This window comes from Delphinapterus leucas, chromosome 1 (assembly GCF_059928025.1).
Source record: "Delphinapterus leucas isolate spDelLeu-1000000601 "Yukka" chromosome 1, BTC_Dleu_Yukka2, whole genome shotgun sequence".
Taxonomy (NCBI): domain Eukaryota; kingdom Metazoa; phylum Chordata; class Mammalia; order Artiodactyla; family Monodontidae; genus Delphinapterus; species Delphinapterus leucas.
The window spans coordinates 74143825-74165262 of NC_143129.1; the positions used below are offsets into that span (position 1 = coordinate 74143825).

At 42.3% G+C, this 21438-nt stretch overlaps 1 protein-coding gene across 2 annotated transcripts; it reads left to right on the plus strand.

Annotated features, from left to right (window-relative positions):
* The first annotated feature begins 1388 nt into the window (after window positions 1-1388).
* Window positions 1389-20930, plus strand: CD48 (CD48 molecule). 2 transcript variants are annotated; one of them, XM_022559526.1, is made up of 4 exons: window positions 1389-1610; window positions 16037-16175; window positions 17588-17845; window positions 20554-20930. In XM_022559526.1, the coding sequence occupies exons 1-4, from the start codon at window positions 1404-1406 to the stop codon at window positions 20631-20633; spliced, it is 684 nt and encodes a 227-aa protein (XP_022415234.1). In that variant the 5' UTR covers window positions 1389-1403; the 3' UTR covers window positions 20634-20930. The 2 variants fall into 2 exon arrangements, with proteins under 2 accessions (XP_022415234.1, XP_022415232.1); XM_022559524.2 differs by having other exon boundaries at window positions 1433-1610; window positions 15882-16175.
* Window positions 20931-21438: the final 508 nt, after the last annotated feature.

The window sequence follows — 21438 nt, forward strand, 5'->3', positions numbered from 1 at the left end:
TTTGCAGGGCAGAAATTTAGACAGAGATGTAGACAACAAACCTATGGACACCAAGAGGGGAAAGCGGTGGGGTGGTGGTGGTGGTCGTGTGATGAATTGGGAGATTGAGATAGACATGTATACACTAATATATATAAAATGGATAACTAATTAGAACCTGCTGTATAAAAAAATAAATAATATAAAATTCAAAAATTAAAATAAATAAAAGATCAAGAGAAAAAACAAAAACAAAAAGAAAACCCACTGGGTAACAGCCTTTTTGAAAAATCCTCAGAGGAATCAGTCTGAGCAAATTCCATGATCTTGACTTCCATCCCTTACCCTGTTCTGTCATTTGACTCTGCCTACTCCTCCTCAGCTTCTTTTTCATGGTTCACTTTAAAGTTTTTCTTAGTTAACTCCATTTCAACCTTGCTCATTCTACTCCTGTCTCATCTTATCTTCTAGTCCAATTATTTACTGTAGTCCACGTTGGGGGAAGAGCTGAGTGAAAACTGGGGTTGACTGGAGCCGAAGCATGACCTCAGGCAAGTCTGACCCTGAGTTTCAGTTCAGAAATGCAGGTAGTAATAACTGTCCTTCTCACCTCACAGGGCTCCAATGTGATCAAGTGTCATATACAATTTCTGGTATTTAGTCGACTCCATTTCCCCATGCTGATCCTTTGGGGAGGGTAACTACTTCCAAGACAAGAGTTCAGAGATTGAGGGGAGCAGTGTTTTTATTTGTCATCTCCATGTTGAGAATCAGAAATGTCCCCAATTGGAAATAGCTACTAATATGCTGTATCAGGGACTGTGGCTACTTTATGGGTCTCCAAATTGTCCTGGGTGGGGAAATAATTCATTTAGATACAAGAGGGATGGACCTGAAATTTCTTAGACCACAAGGGTGTGGAATCCATTCATTTGGGTCAAATAACCTTGCTTTTCTACTAATGTTCAGTGGATAGGCCAATGTAAAGGTTCATACAGTGAATTTATCATAAGGGAGGAAGAGCCTGTGGGTGGGAGACCAGTATTCAAACTGTGTAGGTCTGATTTCCCACACTTTGTGCTCTCAACCTACCCACACATGATCTACTCCTCACATGATTTAAAGTTAGCTCAGGCCAGAAATCCCCTTGGGTGGGTACCCGCAAATTTTAGCCTCTGGATTAATCAGGGTGATTCCTAACTGGAAAACCAAAAGCAGATATTCTCTATCAGAGGTCTTTAATCTTTTCTGAGCACTGACACCTCTGAAAACAAGTAGAAGCTATGGATCCTCTCACCAGAAAAAAACTAACACACATTCAAACAAAGTGGTTCGTTCCTGTTGTGCTCGCATTAAAAAAAAATATGAAAAAAGCAATGGGACTTCCTGTTTCTGGTGCCCAGGCCCCACCCACGAGTTGCTGAATGGAGAGAAGAGCTCAGTGCTATTTTTCTCTAACCTTAAGACACAAATTCAAGAGAGCCCTCGGTCCCTTTCTAGTTTGGTTCTGGCCTGTCTCTAGAGTTCCTGGGAAATTCTGGAGAGTAGCATGTGCTCCAGAAGGTGGGAACTGTCTCTGGCTCTGGAACTTCTACTGCTGCCTCATTTGTTCCTGGCAACCAGCATACAAGGTAATTTCCACAAATTGTCTGCCTCTAATTGTGCACTGAAAGCCCTGTCAGACGGAAAAGGGAATATGGGGTGTGGCTCAACCTGGAAGTGGAGTAGGGGCTCCAGGCAGCAGGTATTTTCATCCTAGTAACAGGGCTGTGGTGAGTTGGGGAGCATTCCTTAGCCTGGAGAATCAGACTCCATCTCTTTCCCCAAGGGGACATGACAAAATTAGGACCTTGGTGAGATGGGAAAGTAGGCCCTTCATATTTAGTGCTGTGGTTTGTCCTCTGTAAAGTCTCCTTGCATTGTGAATAACAGGAAGCTACTCTGATAGCCGCCACATTTTATGCTCAGGTGTGTTGTGCTCCTTGAGGCATGCTTTGAGACCTTTGTCTATGCAAGGAATTGTGTCATGAGCAAAGGTAAATGATGTTGTCATTGTCCCAGAGAGAGATCAAAATTGTGGGAAAGGAAACTTGTCTAGGGTCTCTGAGTGAGAGTCTGAGCAGAGGACTCAGCACCAGAGGAACCCCCAAACATCTGATTAAGAGTTCAGGTTCATTCTTCTGCCATGGGCTTGTTCTGGTCCCCTCCTGTGCTAACTTTCCTTTCCCTGTTACAGCTGCCCAGCCCTCCAGTACCTGTCTGAGAATTGAGAGCTAAGCTATTGTCTTTCTCACTATTCCCCCTAATAAATACTCAGGTCTTTTTCATTTAAGGGGCTTTAATGCTCACCACTATGGAAAAAAATGAGTAAAAGTGAATGTTCGTATGGGAAACAAATATAACATCATAGAATTATGACATAGAATTATAACTTTTAGGGAGATGAGATAGCAATGCTTGAAGGAAACCCTGTTGGCCACTCATGCAAGGCCTCTCAGGGTGGTAATACATTGGATCTGGTTTATGACAGGTTTAGGAGAGGAAGAAATTTTTCTCTACCCTTCTAGGTTCTTCTGACTGGTCTAAGAATTAAATTGACATGAGACATATTAACAAGAGAAAATCGGAGTTTAATATTGCATACATGGGAGAAACCAAGAAAACCTGAATAACTTGCCATAATGGCTGAAGCCCTCACTTTAAATACCATCCTCAGCTAAAGACAAAAGAGGATGTTAAGGGTGACAGTTCTGGGAGGTTATCAGGAAAAGCACAGTAAACAAGGGTAAGGTTGTTAGGCAGACTTAAGTTAGTGCCTTCTCCGTTGATAAGAGTTTCTAGAGACTTGGTCTCCCTCTCTGTCCTCTTCCGGTACAGAGAGGGAGACACCCTTACAAATGAAAATTTCCCTTACAAATATAAATGTTTCTTACAAAAGGGTAACTCCTACATGATTTTCAGAATGTTTCTCTTTCTTTAGAAAATAACCAGCTTAAAACAATTAATATGCCAAAGAAACATATATTAGGGTGGCAAATTCTGCTCCCTTAGGCTGTGTAAGCCTAGATACATGATATATTCAGGGTACTCATGGCTGTGTGGGCTCCATGGGACTGAGTTTACTCATAGGGCACTGATATGACCTTGGGAGTGGGGGTTGGCATGAATTATTCATCCAGTTGTTGGGAAAGATAGAGATGCCAAGAGAACTGGAATATTTCAGGACTTTTCTAGACTTAGGTCAATGTGTCTAAATCTTTTTATGTCTAGATTATGCCTACAGATGGTCCTTTTATCCCCAATTTATGACTTCCTCACCCCATAACCACATTTCATCTAAATTTAACTTTGCTGTTTGCCTTGAAGGAGGTTCTGTCTCTCTTACCTCTAGGTCTATACAAATGTCTTTCCTCCTGCCTAAAATTTCCTTCACTCTCTTCTCTTCAGCTCCTCCCTTAGCATTCCATTTTCATGTGGCTTCCTCCTGGAAACCTCAGACTCCAAGTTATGGTTGGTGAACTGCTTGACTGTCTGTTTCCTTGAGCCCCGTGAGGACAGGGACCTTGTCCAGTGCTGAACATGGCACAGTGCCTAGAACATGGCATGGGCTCAATAAATAATTGTTAATCCTATGAATGAATGATATCAAAGAACTTCCTTTCAGGTTATCTGTCCAGATCTTCCTAGGGGTATAGTAATTCTCTCCTCCCCAGTAAGGGATGCTCTTGTGAAGAAATTTAAGAAGTAGTTTTAAATCTTCTCCTTAATCCCTCCTCAGACTTGAGTTTCTCAGCTCTCTGACCTCAGGGCCCCCTCATCACTAGTAGGCATCTTCCCTGTCTCCCTTCAGTACAACAGAGTGTGGTGGAAACAGCTTGAACTGGGAATCAGAAGATCTATGTTCTGAGTTCCATGCCATGGGACTTTCTATAAATTGTGAAAGCTTCCTGAGCCTCAATTTTCTCCACTCTCTTATGGATATAACAATATGCTCACCATTTTTTCAAGGGGTTATTGTTAAGATCAAAAGAAATAAAGAATGTGAAATTGTGATTGTGACCACATACAATCTGAGGTAGATAAGAGCTGAGAAGAACATAAGGAAACTCTAAAGCCCCGCACTCTCTCCTGAGCCACAGACCTGAATTTCTAACTGCTTTTTAAACATCTCCAGACTCTCCAAACACATTTCCAAAATCTAACTCCCCATCTTTGTTCCAGCTATCTACTGCTGCATAACAAGCCACCACAACACTGGGACTTCCTCACCTTCCAGTTAGTCATGGCAATCTGGCCGATTAAACTCATTAGACTTCCCATCTCAGGAAATGGAACTCTCTCTGTTCATCTTGTCCCCCATGACACACATCTGGAGTCTTGATATCTACTGACAAATTACTTCCTTGAAAGGTTTGTACAGGTTTGTTAAATAGTTGATCTCATTAGAGAGCTCCAGGTAACTCTATATCAATATCTTTAAAACTCACCTCTTTCAGTTCTTCAAAGTTTTACTAGAAATCACATGACTTGTTTGTAGAGTAATCAGAATTTCCCCTTTAGGACCTCTTTCTCCTTCCTGGGTAGACACTTTTTGTATGAAATTACAACTTCCTTTGATCTGAATTCCCCCCACCCCGTTTTAGTTTTGCTTCTCTACAGACAAGAAACATGGGTAAGCACAGGAAAGATCTGTTTCATTTTCTGGTATAAACTACAGGTAAACACAGTTACTTTATCCTAAGCATCCACACACATAACCAACTACTGCGTCTCCTTCCCTCCCACCCTCCCTATCCCACCCCTCCAGGCTGTCACAAAGTACCGAGCCAATATCCCTGTGCCATGCGGCTGCTTCCCACTAGCTATCTACCTTACTACGTTTGTTAGTGTGTATATGTCCATGACTCTCTCTCGCCCTGTCACAGCTCATCCTTCCCCCTCCCCATATCCTTAAGTCCGTTCTCCAGTAGGTCTGCGTCTTTATTCCTGTCTTACCCCTAGGTTTTTCATGACATTTTTCCCCTTAAATTCCATATATATGTGTTAGCATACGGTATTTGTCTTTTTCTTTCTGACTTACTTCACTCTGTATGACAGACTCTAGGTCTATCCACCTCATTACACATAGCTCAATTTTGTTTCTTTTTATGGCTGAGTAATATTCCATTGTATATATGTGCCACATCTTCTTTATCCATTCATCCGATGATGGGCACTTAGGTTGTTTCCATCTCTGGGCTATTGTAAATAGAGCTGCAATGAACATTTTGGTACATGACTCTTTTTGAATTTTGGTTTTCTCAGGGTATATGCCCAGTAGTGGGCTTGCTGGGTCATATGGTAGTTCTATTTGTAGTTTTTTAAGGAACCTCCATACTGTTCTCCATAGTGGCTGAACCAGTTCACATTCCCACCAGCAGTGCAAGATTGTTCCCTTTTCTCCACACCCTTTCCAGCATTTATTGTTTCTAGATTTTTTGATGATGGCCATTCTGACTGGTGTGAGATGATATCTCATTGTAGTTTTGATTTGCATTTCTCTAATGATTAATGATGTTGAGCATTCTTTCATGTGTTTGCTGGGAGTCTGTATATCTTCTTTGGAGAAATGTCTATTTAGGTCTTCTGCCCATTTTTGGATTGGGTTGTTTGTTTTTTTGTTATTGAGCTGCATGAGCTGTTTGTAAATTTTGGAGATTAATCCTTTGTCAGTTGCTTCATTTGCAAATATTTTCTCCCATTCTGAGGGTTGTCTTTTGGTCTTGTTTATGGTTTCCTTTGCTGTGCAAAAGCTTTGAAGTTTCATTACGTCCCATTTGTTTATTTTTGTTTTTATTTCCATTACTCTAGGAGGTGGGTCAGAAAGGATCTTGCTGTGATTTATGTCATAGCGTGTTCTGCCTATGTTTTCCTCTAAGAGTTTCATAGTTTCTGCCTTACATTTAGGTCTTTAATCCATTTTGAGCTTATATTTGTGTATGGTGTTAGGGAGTGATCTAATCTCATACTTTTACATGTACCTGTCCAGTTTTCCCAGCACCACTTATTGAAGAGGCTGTCCTTTCTCCACTGTACATTCCTGCCACCTTTATCAAAGATAAGGTGTCCATATGTGCGTGGGTTTATCTCTGGGCTTTCTATCCTGTTCCATTGATCTATATTTCTCTTTTTGTGCCAGTACCATACTGTCTTGATTACTGTAGCTTTGTAGTATAGTCTGAAGTCAGGGAGCCTGATTCCTCCAGCTCCTTTTTTCGTTCTCAAGATTGCTTTGGCTATTCGGGGTCTTTTGTGTTTCCATAAAAATTGCGAAATTTTTTGTTCTAGTTCTGTGAAAAATGCCAGTGGTAGTTTGATAGGGATCGCATTGAATCTATAGATTGCTTTGGGTAGTAGAGTCATTTTCACAATGTTGATTCTTCCAATCCAAGAACATGGTATATCTCTCCATCTATTGGTATCATCTTTAATTTCTTTCATCAGTGTCTTATAATTTTCTGCATACAGGTCTTTTGTCTCCTTAGGTAGGTTTATTCCTAGATATTTTATTCTTTTTGTTGCAGTGGTAAATGGGAGTGTTTTCTTGATTTCACTTTCAGAATTTTCATCATTAGTATATAGGAATGCCAGAGATTTCTGTGCATTAATTTTGTATCCTGCTACTTTACCAAATTCATTGATTAGCTCTTGTAGTTTTCTGGTAGCATCTTTAGGATCCTCTATGTATAGTATCATGTCATCTGCAAACAGTGACAGCTTTACTTCTTCTTTTCCGATTTGGATTCCTTTTATTTCCTTTTCTTCTCTGATTGCTGTGGCTAAAACTTCCAAAACTATGTTGAATAAGAGTGGTGAGAGTGGACAACCTTGTCTTGTTCCTGATCTTAGTGGAAATCCTTTCATTTTTCACCATTGAGGATGATGTTTGCTGTGAGCTTGTCATATATGGCCTTTATTATGTTGAGGAAAGTTCCCTCTATGCCTACTTTCTGCAGGGTTTTTATCATAAATGGGTGTTGAAGCTTTCTCTGCATCTATTGAGATGATCATATGGTTTTTCTCCTTCAATTTGTTAATATGGTTTATCACATTGATTGATTTGCGTATATTGAAGAATCCTTGCATTCCTGGAATAAAACCCACTTGATCATGGTGTATGATCCTTTTAATGTGCTGTTGGATTCTGTTTGCTAGTATTTTGTTGAGGATTTTTGCATCTATGTTCATCAGTGATATTGGCCTGTAGTTTTCTTTGTGACATCCTTGTCTGGTTTTGGTATCAAGGTGATGGTGGCCTCGTAGAAGGAATTTGGGAGTGTTCCTCCCTCTGCTATATTTTGGAAGAGTTTGAGAAGGATAGGTGTTAGCTCTTCTCTAAATGTTTAGAATTCACCTATGAAGCCATCTGGTCCTGGGCTTTTGTTTGTTGGAAGATTTTTAATCACAGTTTCAATTTCAGTGCTTGTGATCGGTCTGTTCATATTTTCTATTTCTTCCTGATTCAGTCTTGGCAGGTTGTGCATTTCTAAGAATTTGTCCATTTCTTCCAGATTGTCCATTTTATTGGCATAGAGTTGCTTGTAGTAATCTCTCATGATCTTTTTTATTTCTGCAGTGTCAGTTGTTACTTCTCCTTTTTCATTTCTAATTCTATTGATTTGAGTCTTCTCCCTTTTTTTCTTGATGAGTCTGGCTAGTGGTTTATCTATTTTGTTTATCTTCTCAAAGAACCAGCTTTTAGTTTTATTGATCTTTGCTATTGTTTTCTTCATTTCTTTTTCATTTATTTCTGATCTGATTTTTATGATTTCTTTCCTTCTGCTAGCTTTGGGTTTTTTTTGTTCTTCTTTCTCTAATTGCTTGAGGTGCAAGGTTCGGTTGTTTATTCGAGATGTTTCCTGCTTCTTAAGGTGGGCTTGTATTGCTATAAACTTCCCCCTTAGAACTGCTTTTGCTGCCTCCCATAGGTTTTGGGTCGTTGTGTCTCCATTGCCATTTGTTTCTAAGTATTTTTTAATTTCCTCTTTGATTTCTTCAGTGATCACTTCATTATTAAGTAGTGTATTGTTTAGCCTCCATGTGTTTGTATTTCTTACAGATCTTTTCCTGTAATTGATATCTAGTCTCATGGCGTTGTGGTCAGAAGAGATACTTGATACAATTTCAATTTTCTTAAATTTACCAAGGCTTGATTTGTAACCCCAGATATGATCTATCCTGGAGAATGTTCCATGAGCACTTGAGAAAAACGTGTATTCTGTTGTTTTTGGATGGACTGTTCTATAAATATCAATTAAGACTATCTTGTTTAATGTATCATTTATAGCTTCTGTTTCCTTATTTATTTTCATTTTGGATGCTCTGTCCATTGGTGAAAGTGGGGTGTTAAAGTCCCCTACTATGAATGTGTTACTGTTGATTTCCCCTTTTATGGCTGTTAGTATTTGCCTTATGTATTGAGGTGCTCCTATGTTGGGTGCATAAATATTTACAATTGTTATATCTTCTTCTTGGATCGATCCCTTGATCATTATGTAGTGTCCTTCTTTGTCTCTTCTAATAGTCTTTATTTGAAAGTCTATTTTGTCTGATATGAGAATTGCTACTCCAGCTTTCTTTTGGTTTCCATTTGCATGGAATATCTTTTTCAATCCCCTCACTTTCAGTCTGTACGTGTCCCTAGGTCTGAAGCGGGTCTCTTGTAGACAGCATATATATTGGTCTTGTTTTTGTATCCATTCAGCTTGTCTGCGTCTTTTGGTGGGAGCATTTAATCCATTTACATTTAAGGTAATTATCGATATGTATGTTCCTATTCCCGTTTTCTTAATTGTTTTGGGTTTGTTATTGTATGTCTTTTCCTTCTCTTGTGTTTCTTGCCTAGAGAAGTTCCTTTAGCATTTGTTGTAAAACTGGTTTGGTGGTGCTGAACTCTCTCAGCTTTTGCTTGTCTGTAAAGGTTTTAAGTTCTCCATCAAATCTGAATGAGATCCTTGCTGGGTAGAGTAATCTTGGTTGTAGGTTTTTCTCCTTCATCACTTTAAATATTGCCTGCCAGTCCCTTCTGGCCTGCAGAGGTTCTGCTGAAAGACCAGCTGTTAACCTTATGGGGATTCCCTTGTGTGTTATTTGTTGTTTTTCCCTTGCTGCTTTTAATATGTTTTCTTTGTATTTAATTTTTGATAGTTTGATTAATATGTGTCTTCACATGTTTCTCCTTGGATTTATCCTGTATGGGACTCTCTGTGCTTTCTGGACTTGATTAACTATTTCCTTTCCCATATTAGGGAAGTTTTCAACTATAATCTCTTCAAGTATTTTCTCAGTCCCTTTCTTTTTCTCTTCTTCTTCTGGAACCCCTATAATTCGAATGTTGGTGCATTTAATGTTGTCCCAGAGGTCTCTGAGACAGTCCTCAGTTCCTTTCATTCTTTTTTCTTTATTCTGCTCTGCAGTAGTTATTTCCACTATTTTATCTTCCAGGTCACTTATCCGTTCTTCTGCCTCAGTTATTCTGCTATTGATCCCATCTAGAGTATTTTTAATTTCATTTATTATGTTGTTCATCATTGCTCGTTTCCTGTTTAGTTCTTCTAGGTCTTTGTTAAATGTTTCTTGCACTTTCTCTATTCTATTTACAAGGTTTTAGATCATCTTTACTATCATTATTCTGAATTCTTTTTCAGGTACACTGCCTATTTCCTCTTCATTTGTTAGGTCTGGTGGGTTTTTACCTTGCTCCTTCATCTGCTGTGTGTTTTTCTGTCTTCTCATTTTGCTTCACTTACTGTGTTTGGGGTCTCCTTTTTGCAGGCTGCAGGTTTGTAGTTCCCGTTGTTTTTGGTGTCTGTCCCCAGTGGCTAAGGTTGGTTCAGTGGGTTGTGTAGGTTTCCTGGTGGAGGGGACTAGTGCCTGTGTTCTGGTGGATGAGGCTGGATCTTGTCTTTCTGGTGGTCAGGTCCACGTCTGATGGTGTGTTTTGGGGTGTCTGTGGTCTTATTATGATTTTAGGCAGCCTCTCTGCTAATGGATGGGGCTGTGTTCCTGTCTTGCTAGTTGTTTGGCATAGGGTGTCCAGCACTGTAGCTTGCTGGTCGTTGAGTGAAGCTGGGTGTTGGTGTGGAGATGGAGATCTCTGGGAGATTTTTGCCGTTTGATATTACATGGAGCTGGGAGGTCTCTTGTGGACCAGTGTCCTGAAGTTTGCTCTCCCACCTCAGTGGCACAGCCCTGACGCCTAGCTGGAGCACCAAGAGACTGTCCTCCACATGGCTCAGAATAAAGGGGAGAAAAATAGAAAGAAAGAGGTTAAAATTAAATAAAGTAAGATAAAATAAAATAAAATAATTAAAATAAAAAATAATTATTAAGAAAAAATTTTTTAAAAGTAAAAAAACACAAAAAAATAAACAAACAAAACAGACGGCTAGAACCGTAGGACAAATGGTGAAAGCAAAGCTATACAGACAAAATCTCTCATAGAAGCATATACACACACACACTCATAAAAAGAGGAAAAGGGGAAAAAATAATCTATCTTGCTCCCAAAATCCACCTCCTCAATTTGGGATGATTCGTTGTCCCTTCAGGGATTCCACAGATGCAGGGTACATCAAGTTGATTGTGGGGATTTAATCTGCTGTTTCTGAGGCTGCTGGGAGACATTTCCCTTTCTCTTCTTTTTTCGCACAGTTCCCAAGGTTCAGCTTTGGATTTGGCCTTGCCTCTTCGTGTAGGTCGCCTGAGGGTGCCTGTTCTTCGCTCAGACAGGACGGGGTTAAAGGAGCCGCTGATTCGAGGGCTCTGGTTCACTCAGGCCGCGGGGAGGGAGGGGTACGGATGAAGGGCGAGCGTGCAGCGGCAGAGGCCGGCGTGACATTGCACCAGCCTGAGGCGCCGTGCGTTTTCCAGGGGAAGTTGTCCCTGGATCCCGGGAACCTGGCAGTGGCGGGCTGCACAGGCTCCGCGGAAGAGGGGTGTGGAGAGTGACCTGTGCTCGCACACAGGCGTCTTGGTGGCGGCAGCAGCAGCCTTAGCGTCTCCCGCCCGTCTCTGGGGTCCGCGCTGTTAGCCGCGGCTCGCGCCCGTCTCTGGAGCTCCTTTAAGCAGGGCTCTTAATCCCTTCTCCTCGCGCACCAGGAAACAAAGAGGCAGGAAAAAGTCTCTTGCCTCTTCGGCAGGTCTAGACTTTTTCCCGGACTCCCTCCTGGCTAGCTGTGGTGCACTAGCCCCCTTCAGGCTGTGTTCACGCCGCCAACTCCAGTCCTCTCCCTGGGATCCGACCTCCGAAGCCAGAGCCTCAGCTCCCATCCCCGCCCGCCCCGGCGGGTGAGCAGACAAGCCTCTCGGGCTGGTGAGCGCTGGTTGGCACCGATCCTCTATGCGGGAATCTCTCCGCTTTGCCCTCCGCACCCCTGTTGCTGCGCTCTCCTCCGCGGCCCCGAAGCTCCCCCTCTCCGCCACCCGCAGTCTCCGCCCTCAAAGGGGCTCCTAGTGTGTGGAAACCTTTCCTCCTTCACAGCTCCCTCCCACTGGTGCAGGTCCTGTCCCTATTCTTTTGTCTCTGTTTTTTCTTTTGTCCTACCCAGGTACGTGGGGAGTGTCTTGTCTTTTGGGAGGTCTGAGGTCTTCTGCCAGCGATCAGTGGGTGTTCTATAGGAGCAATTCCACGTGTAGATGTATTTCTGATGTATGTGTGGGGAGGATGGTGATCTCCGCATCCTATTCTTCCGCCCATCTTCTCTTGTCTCCTCAACACTCTTTTATGTTGTTTCTTTTGAGAGTTTCTGGGCAGCTTTTCCATTGCTCCTCTGCTGTCTATGTCATAATAGTCATCTTTTATTCATTTATTCAGGACCCAACCATAAGACAGGGCTGCTTCACTGGCCCAGTTTGGGCACATTATGATACTTAAGAAACACAGTTCATTGGTCATAAGTAATTAAATAGTAACTCAAATTTCTACTTGAAGTCTCTCAAAGGATGTTAAAGGGAATCCAATTTATAAGCTATAGTGATACTTCCTATCATATCCTCTCCTGTCCTCTTCAGTCTTCTCAAACCATCCCATTCATCTGCTGCCCAGAGATTCTCACTCCTTTGAGCCTTAGTACTATAGCACCCCTATTTCCTAAACCAACCTGAGTGGCCTCTGTTTATCTTCTCCTTTCCTCTCTGCCTTTTCAGTCCAAACCAATCTTAAGAAGTAAGCAAAAAAAAAAAAAAAAAAAAAAGCTAAGTGAGATTAAAAGTAAGAAAAATGTGACTAGTAGGAGGTCATGAGGAGACAACTGGGAACACTTATGTATACATTTTTGTCCCTGCCATTCATTCATTCATTCTTTCATTCTATACTAAACAACAAATGTGAGCCAAGTATTGTCGGGATTGAGTAAGACATGGTCTTTGCCTTTGAGAAGCTCACAATCTTAGTGACTATGGGTCTGTTATAGTTTCTCCCTCCCCCTTACACTTTACTTTGAAGTTTTTTTGAGCATGTTGGGGATACCCTGGACAAACAAGATCTCATTGTTATAAAGCAGACCCCATTCTCACAAGGAGAAATGATGTGTATTATAACTGGCTCTGGATCATGACTTGAGTCTATATGCTCCATTCTTCATTCCTCATTGTGTTCATCTTCATTCCTCCTTCCCCAAGGAAGCTTCACGTAAGTTTTCTGGTCCTACCATGGTGCTGGGGCCTCTTTCTTATCATCACATGTCCTAGCCAAAGACCTGTTTTTGTTTTTCTTTTGTGCATGCTGATGTCTTTTACTTTTAGACCTAGCCTACAAGTGAAAGCTTCTTCAGGAGCTGCTACAGGTTTTTGGAATTTTGGCCCCTACTTCAACATTCTTCACTCTTCCAGATTCACATATAGGCATTCATTCCTTAAAAATATATCATTAGTCTAGTCCTTATTTTACCACTGTTTTGGTACAATAAAGTAAGTTCAACAGGCAGTTGTTAAACATCTCAGTACTTAATGCATAGTACTAGATGTTATGGATACAAAATTAATGTAGGTAATAATAATAAAACAATACATGACATTTATTGAATACTTACTAATCTTCCAAGTATTAGTCTAAGTACTTTATGTGTATTGATTATTTGTATTAATTTGATTGTATCCTAAGCATTTATTTGTGTAACTCTGGGTCAGGGTTCTTTAGAGTAAAAAGAACCAATAGGATATATATATAAATATATAGAAAGAGATTTATTATGAGGCCCATGCAGTTATGGAAGCATAACCCATATTATGTACTTCTTTGGAGAAGTCCCATGATCTGCCACCTGCAAGATGGAGGCCAGGAAAGCTACAGGTGTAGTTCCAGTACAAATCCACAGGCCTGAGAGCATATAGACTCATGATTTGAGTCGATATGTTCTGTGTTCTTCATTCTCAGTGAACTTATCTTCATTCATCCTTCCACAAAGAGTCTTCAGGGGAGCCAATGGTCTAATTCCTAGTTCAAGTCCTAAGGTCCAAGGACCAAGAACAGTGATGTCCAAGGGTAGGAGAAGATGGATATCCCAGCTCAAGGTAGAAAGCAAATTTGCCTTTTTTTCCTGCCTTTTTGTCCTATTCTGGCCCTCAGTAGATTGGATGATGCTCACACACATTGGTGAGGGTGATCTTCTTACTCAGTCTACTGATTCAAATGCTAATCTCTTCCAGAAAAACCCGTATAGATGATCCACAAGTAGTGTTTTACCAGCTGTCTGGGCATCCTTTAACTCAGTAAACTTGACACATGAACTTCACCTTCACAAACTCTGTAAGATAAATACTAAAACAAAGGCAGAGATGTTAGGTAAAATGCTCAAGGTTATACAGCTAATAAGTGGGCCAGGATTTGCATAGTCTAATTCCAGAACCCATGATCTTTTTTTTTTTTTTCTTTCTTTCTTTCTTTATTTAGTTTTGGCTGTATTGGGTCTTTGTTCCTTCACGCAGGCTTTCTCTAGTTGTGGCGAGCTGGGGCTACTCTTTGTTGCAGTGTACAGGTTTCTCATTTCAGTGGCTTCTCTTGTTGTGGAGCACGGGCTCTAGGCACGTGGGCTTCAGTAGTTGTGGCACGCAGCCTCAGTAGTTGTGGCTCATGGGCTTAGTTGCTCCACGGCATGTGGGATCTTCCTGGACCAGGGCTAGAACCCCTGCATTGGCAGGTGGATTCCTAACCATTGCACCACCAGGGAAGTCCCCAGAGCCCATGATCTTAACCATCATACTACAATGGAAAATGAGTTAAACTCATAAGAGTCATTTTTTGTCCTTAGGAAGCATGTGATCTGGTGATAAAGGCAAGTAATAGATATTAAATGGATCACTTTAATATGATATGAGTTCTAAGATATAGATATGCACAGGATATTGTAGCTTTCCTTCCTCCTTCCTTCACCACCTATGTGTAATGATTCAAAAAAAGCCATCCTTGTGGTTGGCTGTGACTTCTTACTGAGAAATAAAGCGGTTAATTGTGGGTTGTGCTGTCTTCCTAAGAATATGTCTGAGACTTGTTGGAGAGTCTACCAAGGATGACCTAGGCCAGCAGAATGAAGGCAGGAAGATTTTTCCTCCCAGGGGGCATTTGGCATTGTCTGGAGATATTTTTGATGGTCACAACTGGAATGAGGCTACTGGCATCTAGTGGGCAGAGGCCAGGGAGGCTGCTAAATATCCTACAATGCACAAGGACAGCCCTTCACAACAAGGAATTCTCTGGTCCAAAAGGTCAATAATGCCAAGGTTGAAAAACACTGACCTAGGCTGTCAGAGATTATAAAGTATGGAATGGATCAATCAGAAACACTGTGGAAATAAATGCCTGTGTGTGTTTGTGAACGCACCAGGCATAGATTAAATGCTCCATAACTGGTTGTTGAATGGATAGATGGATGGTTGGAAGGATTAGTGACTAGGAACTTGAAAGACCTGGGGACACAGGCATTTTGAATCTTTATTGAAAAGAATGTTTTTGGGAATGATAGACATGTGGAAAGTAAATAGGTATAGATACGATGTTAAACAATATGAAGTTTTGTGTGACAGTATATGAGGTAAGAGCGATATAGATCATATTTCTTCTTTCCTCTACCATTAGCTTTTTTCTACTGCTCTTTCTCAGCCTATACATTTACACTTAGTTTTCCTCCCTCCACAGAGAGAGTTAGCAGACCTTCCTTCATCTTATGTCTTCTGGCTATCACCTTTTCTTTCTCCTTGCATTCAAGAAACCAGGTTTTTTAGAACTGAGGCTTATACAATTTGGAGTGCCCTCATGAGAAAGAGAACAGAACTGTAAATACAAATAGGAACAAAAATGAATGTAGTTAGAATGAGAAAAGAAAGCCCAGTGTATCACAAGTTTTTTTAAAAGCTGACAAATACAAAAATCACAAAAGCCAGAAAAATAGCACAATATTTTTATTAATAAAATGCGTTCACTCTCCTATAATACTTTGTCACTGACTAACTCTGGTTCCCTTTCATTTCTAACCTTGTTTCTCCTTTACTTCTTACCTACTGCTGGAGAACTAAATTGAAACACAAGGAACACAAGCACAGAGAGGAGACGTGACTCGTCATCATTTTCTTTGAAAATGTCCTGTTATGAGAGTAAGGGAGAGAGCCAGGGCTGGCTCAGTGTCCTTTTTCTTTATCCTCTAGGGCAGAATTAGACGGATTATAAGCACATCTCCCACTTCTCAAGCTCTGACTATCACTGAGCTCCTGATCAGGGGTCAGGTCCTCTGATAAAGATCATACTCACTGCTCCCAAGCAAAAGGCTCTTCCTTCTTCTTTGTTCCACCAGCCCAGGCCAAAGCCTGGGCCACTGGGCAGCTCTGCCTTTTTTAAAATGGGTCTCACTCACTCTGCCTCTCATTGGCAGATTATTCAAAATATGCCATCTCCAGCAGCAACATAAGTCTGTCAATCTCCAGTTTGCCGAGGAACTACAAAACACTCACCTGGTTTTATACTACTGACCAGAAGATTGTAGAATGGGAATCCGGTCAGCTTAAATACTTCAATACTAAATTTAAGGACAGGGCCAGGCTTGATCTTCAAAGTGGCACACTGCACATCCATAACGTCCAGAAGGAGGACAGCAGCACTTACCTCCTGATGGTGCTGAAGGACCCTGGGTACGAGGACGAATGGAAGATCTCACTGGTGGTGCTTGGTGAGTTAGGGGAACCAAAGGGCAAGTCCCCACTCCAGGGCCCTGGACAGACCACTGGGAGGGGACTCTCCCTGGGAGGGGGAGGGAAAAACCTCAGGATAGGCTTAATTCATTTCTCCTGGAGCCAGTTCCACTTGGAAGTGAGGCTGGGCCAGCCAGACTCGAAGTAGATTACTCTGGGACATTTAAAACCTCTTCTGACATTAAGGAGTCTAAGATTTGAAGATAAAGAAAACAGTAAGGATGGTTTCCTCTCTATTCTCTTCATGCTCTCCTGTGATCAACGCAAATCAGTTCTGAGCTCTTCTTAATAACATAACTGAACAAAGACTTCATCAAACATAAGGAAAAAGATAGAAGAGATAAAGGATTGGGCAAGAGCCGTTCAAGAGTGTTTTTATCTTACTGAATGGGTGGGAAAAAAACTTCCACTCCTAGTGCCAGCCTAACGAGTATACGTGAAGTAAGGGCTAGAACATTATACTTGGAGTCAGACAGACCTGGGTTTAAAACCCTGGTCAGTAACTTACTAGCTGTGTGAACTTGGAGAAAGATCTTGCCATCTCTGCCCCATTAGGTAAGATTCTGTTGATGGCAAGCGATGGAGACCAATTTGATGTACCTTTAGCAAAAAAGAATTTCTTAAAAAAAAGAAAACTAGGACTATTTAAAGCAATGCAAGGAGTTTAGAAGAGTCAAGAAGGGCTGAAGGGGAGGAAGAACGGTCTAAGAGGCTAAATCCCCTTCTCACTCACTTCCTCCATGTCATATGGCCTGAAAGTTCAAGACGTACTGGGAACAGGAAAGATTCAAAGGCTCTTACAGTGGTTTTTAAAAAAATCCCAAATTTATATCATTTACCAAATTCTGTGGTAAATACTCCCACCACAGCCACCTCCAAACTGCTAATGGTTTCACAACCAGCTTGCAAAATTTCTGAATATCTTAAAATCCACAAGCTGGCTTGGCTTTAGCACACTTGCCTAGGGATAAGGCCCTGAGGGCGTGATTAGCAGAAGAATTATCCTTCAGTCCAGCCCAGGAATTTCTGACAGCTCAAAGGGGGCATCTGGGAGCCAGTCTGCCCTAGCCAAGTCCAACCCCGCTGATATCTATGCTAAACCTCTGTTGTTCTTTCTGGCCCACAGATTGTCATAACCCCATTTTTGTTTCTGGGTGCATGGCTCCCCCTTCTGGATCCAGCTTAGCTTCACTCCAAGGAGTAGCTCTTTCAGTCTGAAGCCTCCAGAGGTCAAAACTGCTCACTGGCTCCCTCTGCAGGGGCCTCTTCTCCATGACTGCTCCTGCAGCCCTCTGGGGCTCCCTCTGTACTTTGTTGGCGAAACCCTCCCAGCATAAATGCTTCATAAATGCATAAACCCATTGTCTCATCTTAACATATTCATTTTTAGACCCTGTACCAAAGCCTGTCATAGAAGTCAAGAAGACACAGGAAGTGAACAAGTGTCACCTGACCTTGTCCTGTGTGATCCAGGACCAGCCTGTAAACTACACCTGGTATGCAGAGTCCCTTCCAAAAGAGTCCCGGAGCAGTGTGCTTGAAGTGACCCACACACCACAAAACTACTCCAGTTCTTATACCTGCCAAGTCAGCAATCCTGTGAGCAGCCAAAATAACACAGTCAACTTCACTTCACCCTGTGTACTGGGTAAGAGATACTGCCAGGGGAGCTGAGGTGGGCACAGGGTAACTAGTTTTCTCTTGAAGGAATAAAATCATGGAGATCTTATTCAGCCTCCTGGCACAGAAATTAGTGGAGAATCCCAAAGGCATGGACGACTTGGGTTCTCTAAGGTTTCACTGCCTTGCTGAGAGGGTTCACCGCCTCTCAGCAGCTCACCTCGGCTTTGTGGAGCTCAGGGTCCTCATCCGCAAAGGGCAGTTGGCACAGGGGCCCTGATTTCCCCTTCTCCCGCCGTGCTCTAACAGTGCATCATCCTGGAATCTGAGGCCAGTGTCCTTGCAGGATAATCTGAGATTTCAGGGTGAGCAGGGAGAAAAAGGGCAAGTAGGGGAACGGTCCAGACACTGTTGGGCAGCAACACAGAGGCATTTCTGGTGGGCAGCGAAGGAAAAAAGGGCCAACTGGATGAGCATGAGTGAGAACAAGTGGTGAACAGGAGAACCTGATCCTAAGGTAGAGACTTTCTGTTCTTCCTCAGGTGTATGCTCCTTGATGAAGCTGGAAAAGCAAACTCTGGGTTTCGTGTTTCAGATTTCTCTGTCTCCTGGGAGGATCCACTCATTAGAGCATCACTCCTCGTTCTCTCTCAAGCCTACACAGGTCCCATAGTGGGGTAGCTATGAGCATAGGTTTTGGAGTCAGTTACACCTGGGATTAATCCTGGGACTGTCACTTACTAGCTAAACAAGTTACTTAGCTTCTCCAAGTCACGTCCTTCTTTTTTCTTTTCATATTTATTGGAGTATAATTGCTTTATGATGTTGTGTTAGTTTCTGCTGTACAACAAAGTGAATCACTGTATGTATACATGTATTCCCATATCCCCTCCTTCTTGAGCCTCCCTCCCACCCTCCCTATCCCACCCCTCTAGGTGGTCACACAGCGTCGAGCTGATCTCCCTGTGCTACGCATCATCTTCCCACCAGCCATCTATTTTACATTTGGTAGTGTATGTATGTCAACGCTACTCTCTCACTTCGTCCCGGCTTCCCCTTCCCCCACTGTGTCCTCAAGTCCTTTCTCTACGTCTGCATCTCTATTCCTGCCCTGCCAGTAGGTTCATCCGTACCATTTATCTAGATTCCGTATATATACATTAGCCTAGGGGATTTGTTTTTCTCTTTCTGACTTACTTCACTCTGTATGAAGTCATGTCCTTCTTAAATAAGACAAAACAATAGTTCTTATCTCATACTGTTATAAGGATTAAATGAGGCAATACAGATAACTACCTAGCACAGTATCTAAGTCCTCAATGAATGGTAGTTAACTTAGGCCCCATCCTTTTAATTCTAGAGACACTAGGGATTTGGCAACCACTTAATAAATTTGGATCACCATCTTCAGCATTTCAGGCCCTGTGCTCTCCACAGGCCTGAAATCATATCCCCAAGCCCTGGTGTACAAATACCTCCAGAATAACTCATACCTGTGGTGCCAACATTTACCTGAGATCCCTGTCATACCCAATCATCAGGGATCATGGCCCCTGGAGACATGGCTCTTTCATGGTCTTCTTGGACCCAATCTACTCTGCCCACCTGTGCTAATTTCTTTACCTCTGCTCCCACACATGAGCTATGGAAACTGTATGTTCAGTATTCTTCCCAACTAACTGGTCATGTCTCTTCTAGTCTTTACTGATATGCCCTGCTTTTCTGCCACCATAGACCCAGTAGGACACTTTGGTGTCTGACCATAAGACCACCAGTTGGCTGGGTGGTCCTAACACCGCCTTTATATCACCACCATATCCTGAGATCCAGAAAAAGGAAGAGAAGCAATCCCTGTCCTTTATAGAATGAAAGTGGCTGCTCATTCACAGAGAGGATGAAAGCAATAATACATCTATTTTTTGAAGGGCTAAGCCCATCTTGTCACTTTTTTTTTTTTCGCGTTATGCGGGCCTCTCACTGTTGTGGCCTCTCCCTCTCACTGTTGTGGCCTCTCCCGTTGCGGAGCACAGGCTCCGGACGCGCAGGCTCAGCGGCCATGGCTCACGGGCCCAGCCGCTCCGCGGCATGTGGGATCTTCCCGGACCGGGGCACGAACCCATGTCCCCTGCATTGGCAGGCGGACTCTCAACAACTGCACCACCAGGGAAGCCCCATCTTGTCACTTTTTAGTTATCCAAATTATCCTAGAAAAGTATCCCTAATTCTTCTTCCCTAATTTATCAGTATCCTGCCTTCCCCTTCTGTATCTCTTTATTTCCCTTTCTTTTTCTTTTTCCTACCCCTTTTTTCCTCCTATTTGGTACTGATGGTTAGTAGTGTAGAGAAACAGGGAAGGGAACTAATACTTCCTTCCCTAGAGTTAACGCATAGCATCATATTATCAACTGCACCTGAAGCTCTGCCCTACTTAATTGCTGCCCAGTGTAGGAGAGTGATTCTTTCCCAGGTCCACAGAGGTGCCAAGGTAACCTTCAAGTACAGGACTCAGCTAAGCCAGTGATATTTCAGGGATTTCTGTACTCTTTATACTTTACATCTGGGAGTTTGAGCTTTGCTCAATCTGGGAAAAGGATGTCCCAGGCACACTGGGTCTGGATTGAGGGAGGAAACAATTCCCCTGCTCTATAAGCTCCCACGCCAATGTCCAGTACCCCTGCCCCTTCTCAACACATTAATCAAGACACCTAAATGTTTTGTGTTTTCTTGTTCTTTCAGCCACATCCTCTGGAGTAGCTTGGACTGCCACTTGGCTAGTGATCATGGTAACCACTGTTCTTGGTCTCCTATGGATCTGAGATAAACTCTTCTAACTCAAAAGTGAAACTTCAAGAATGCAAGACCTTGCCCTCATCAGTAACCATAATATTAACCAGGACAGAAGTTCTGGTTATATAGGATGGGTGAAAGTATTGAGAGGCCTACAAGGATTTTCAAATTAACTTTTTTAAACCACAGTAATATTTTATTTTATATCCTCTAGTTGTTTTTTAACATACATATACACATGCATTCTTCCCATCAAAAAATGGGCAAAATGTATTATGCAATGTTTTCTTGTTGGAATAAATATTTGATATGACTGCCAAAGTGGATTCCTAAAGTTGCCCCAAATTTGTCGGACAATGCCTGCTCCATTAGCCTAGACAAACTGGAACATGGAGATACAAAGGGCAACACCTGGGACCACTGCCTCCTGTGTGCCTACGTGGCTGGGAGGTAATTTGTGCTGTCTCTAACTCTCGCTTCCACATCCTTGCCAAACCTCCTGGGGTTCCAGCTCTCAAACTCCTCCCCCACCAAGTTCTGGTCTCCTTCTCAGTGTTTTGCCTGTTCTAGCCTCTGTGAGGAACATACTTATTAGGTTTCCTGGGAATGTGGGGTCAGGCTTACTCCCCCAGAACTGAGTATGCAGCTTATTTTTTTTTTTTGCCCTGATTTTTTTACATCTTTATTGGAGTATAATTGCTTTACCATGTTGTGTTAGTTTCTGCTGTATAACAAAGTGAATCAGCTCTACATATACATATATCCCCTCGCTCTTGAGCGTCCCTCCCACCCTCCCTATCCCACCCCTCTAGGTCGTCACAAAGCACCGGGCTG

Coding starts and splice junctions, on each gene's coding strand:
- CD48 (XM_022559524.2), top strand. CDS start 1,529: ATGTGCTCCAGAAGGTGGGAACTGTCTCTGGCTCTGGAACTTCTACTG. Junction 16,176..17,587: donor GATCTCACTGGTGGTGCTTG/GTGAGTTAGGGG, acceptor ATTCATTTTTAG/ACCCTGTACCAAAGCCTGTC. Junction 17,846..20,553: donor CACTTCACCCTGTGTACTGG/GTAAGAGATACT, acceptor TTGTTCTTTCAG/CCACATCCTCTGGAGTAGCT.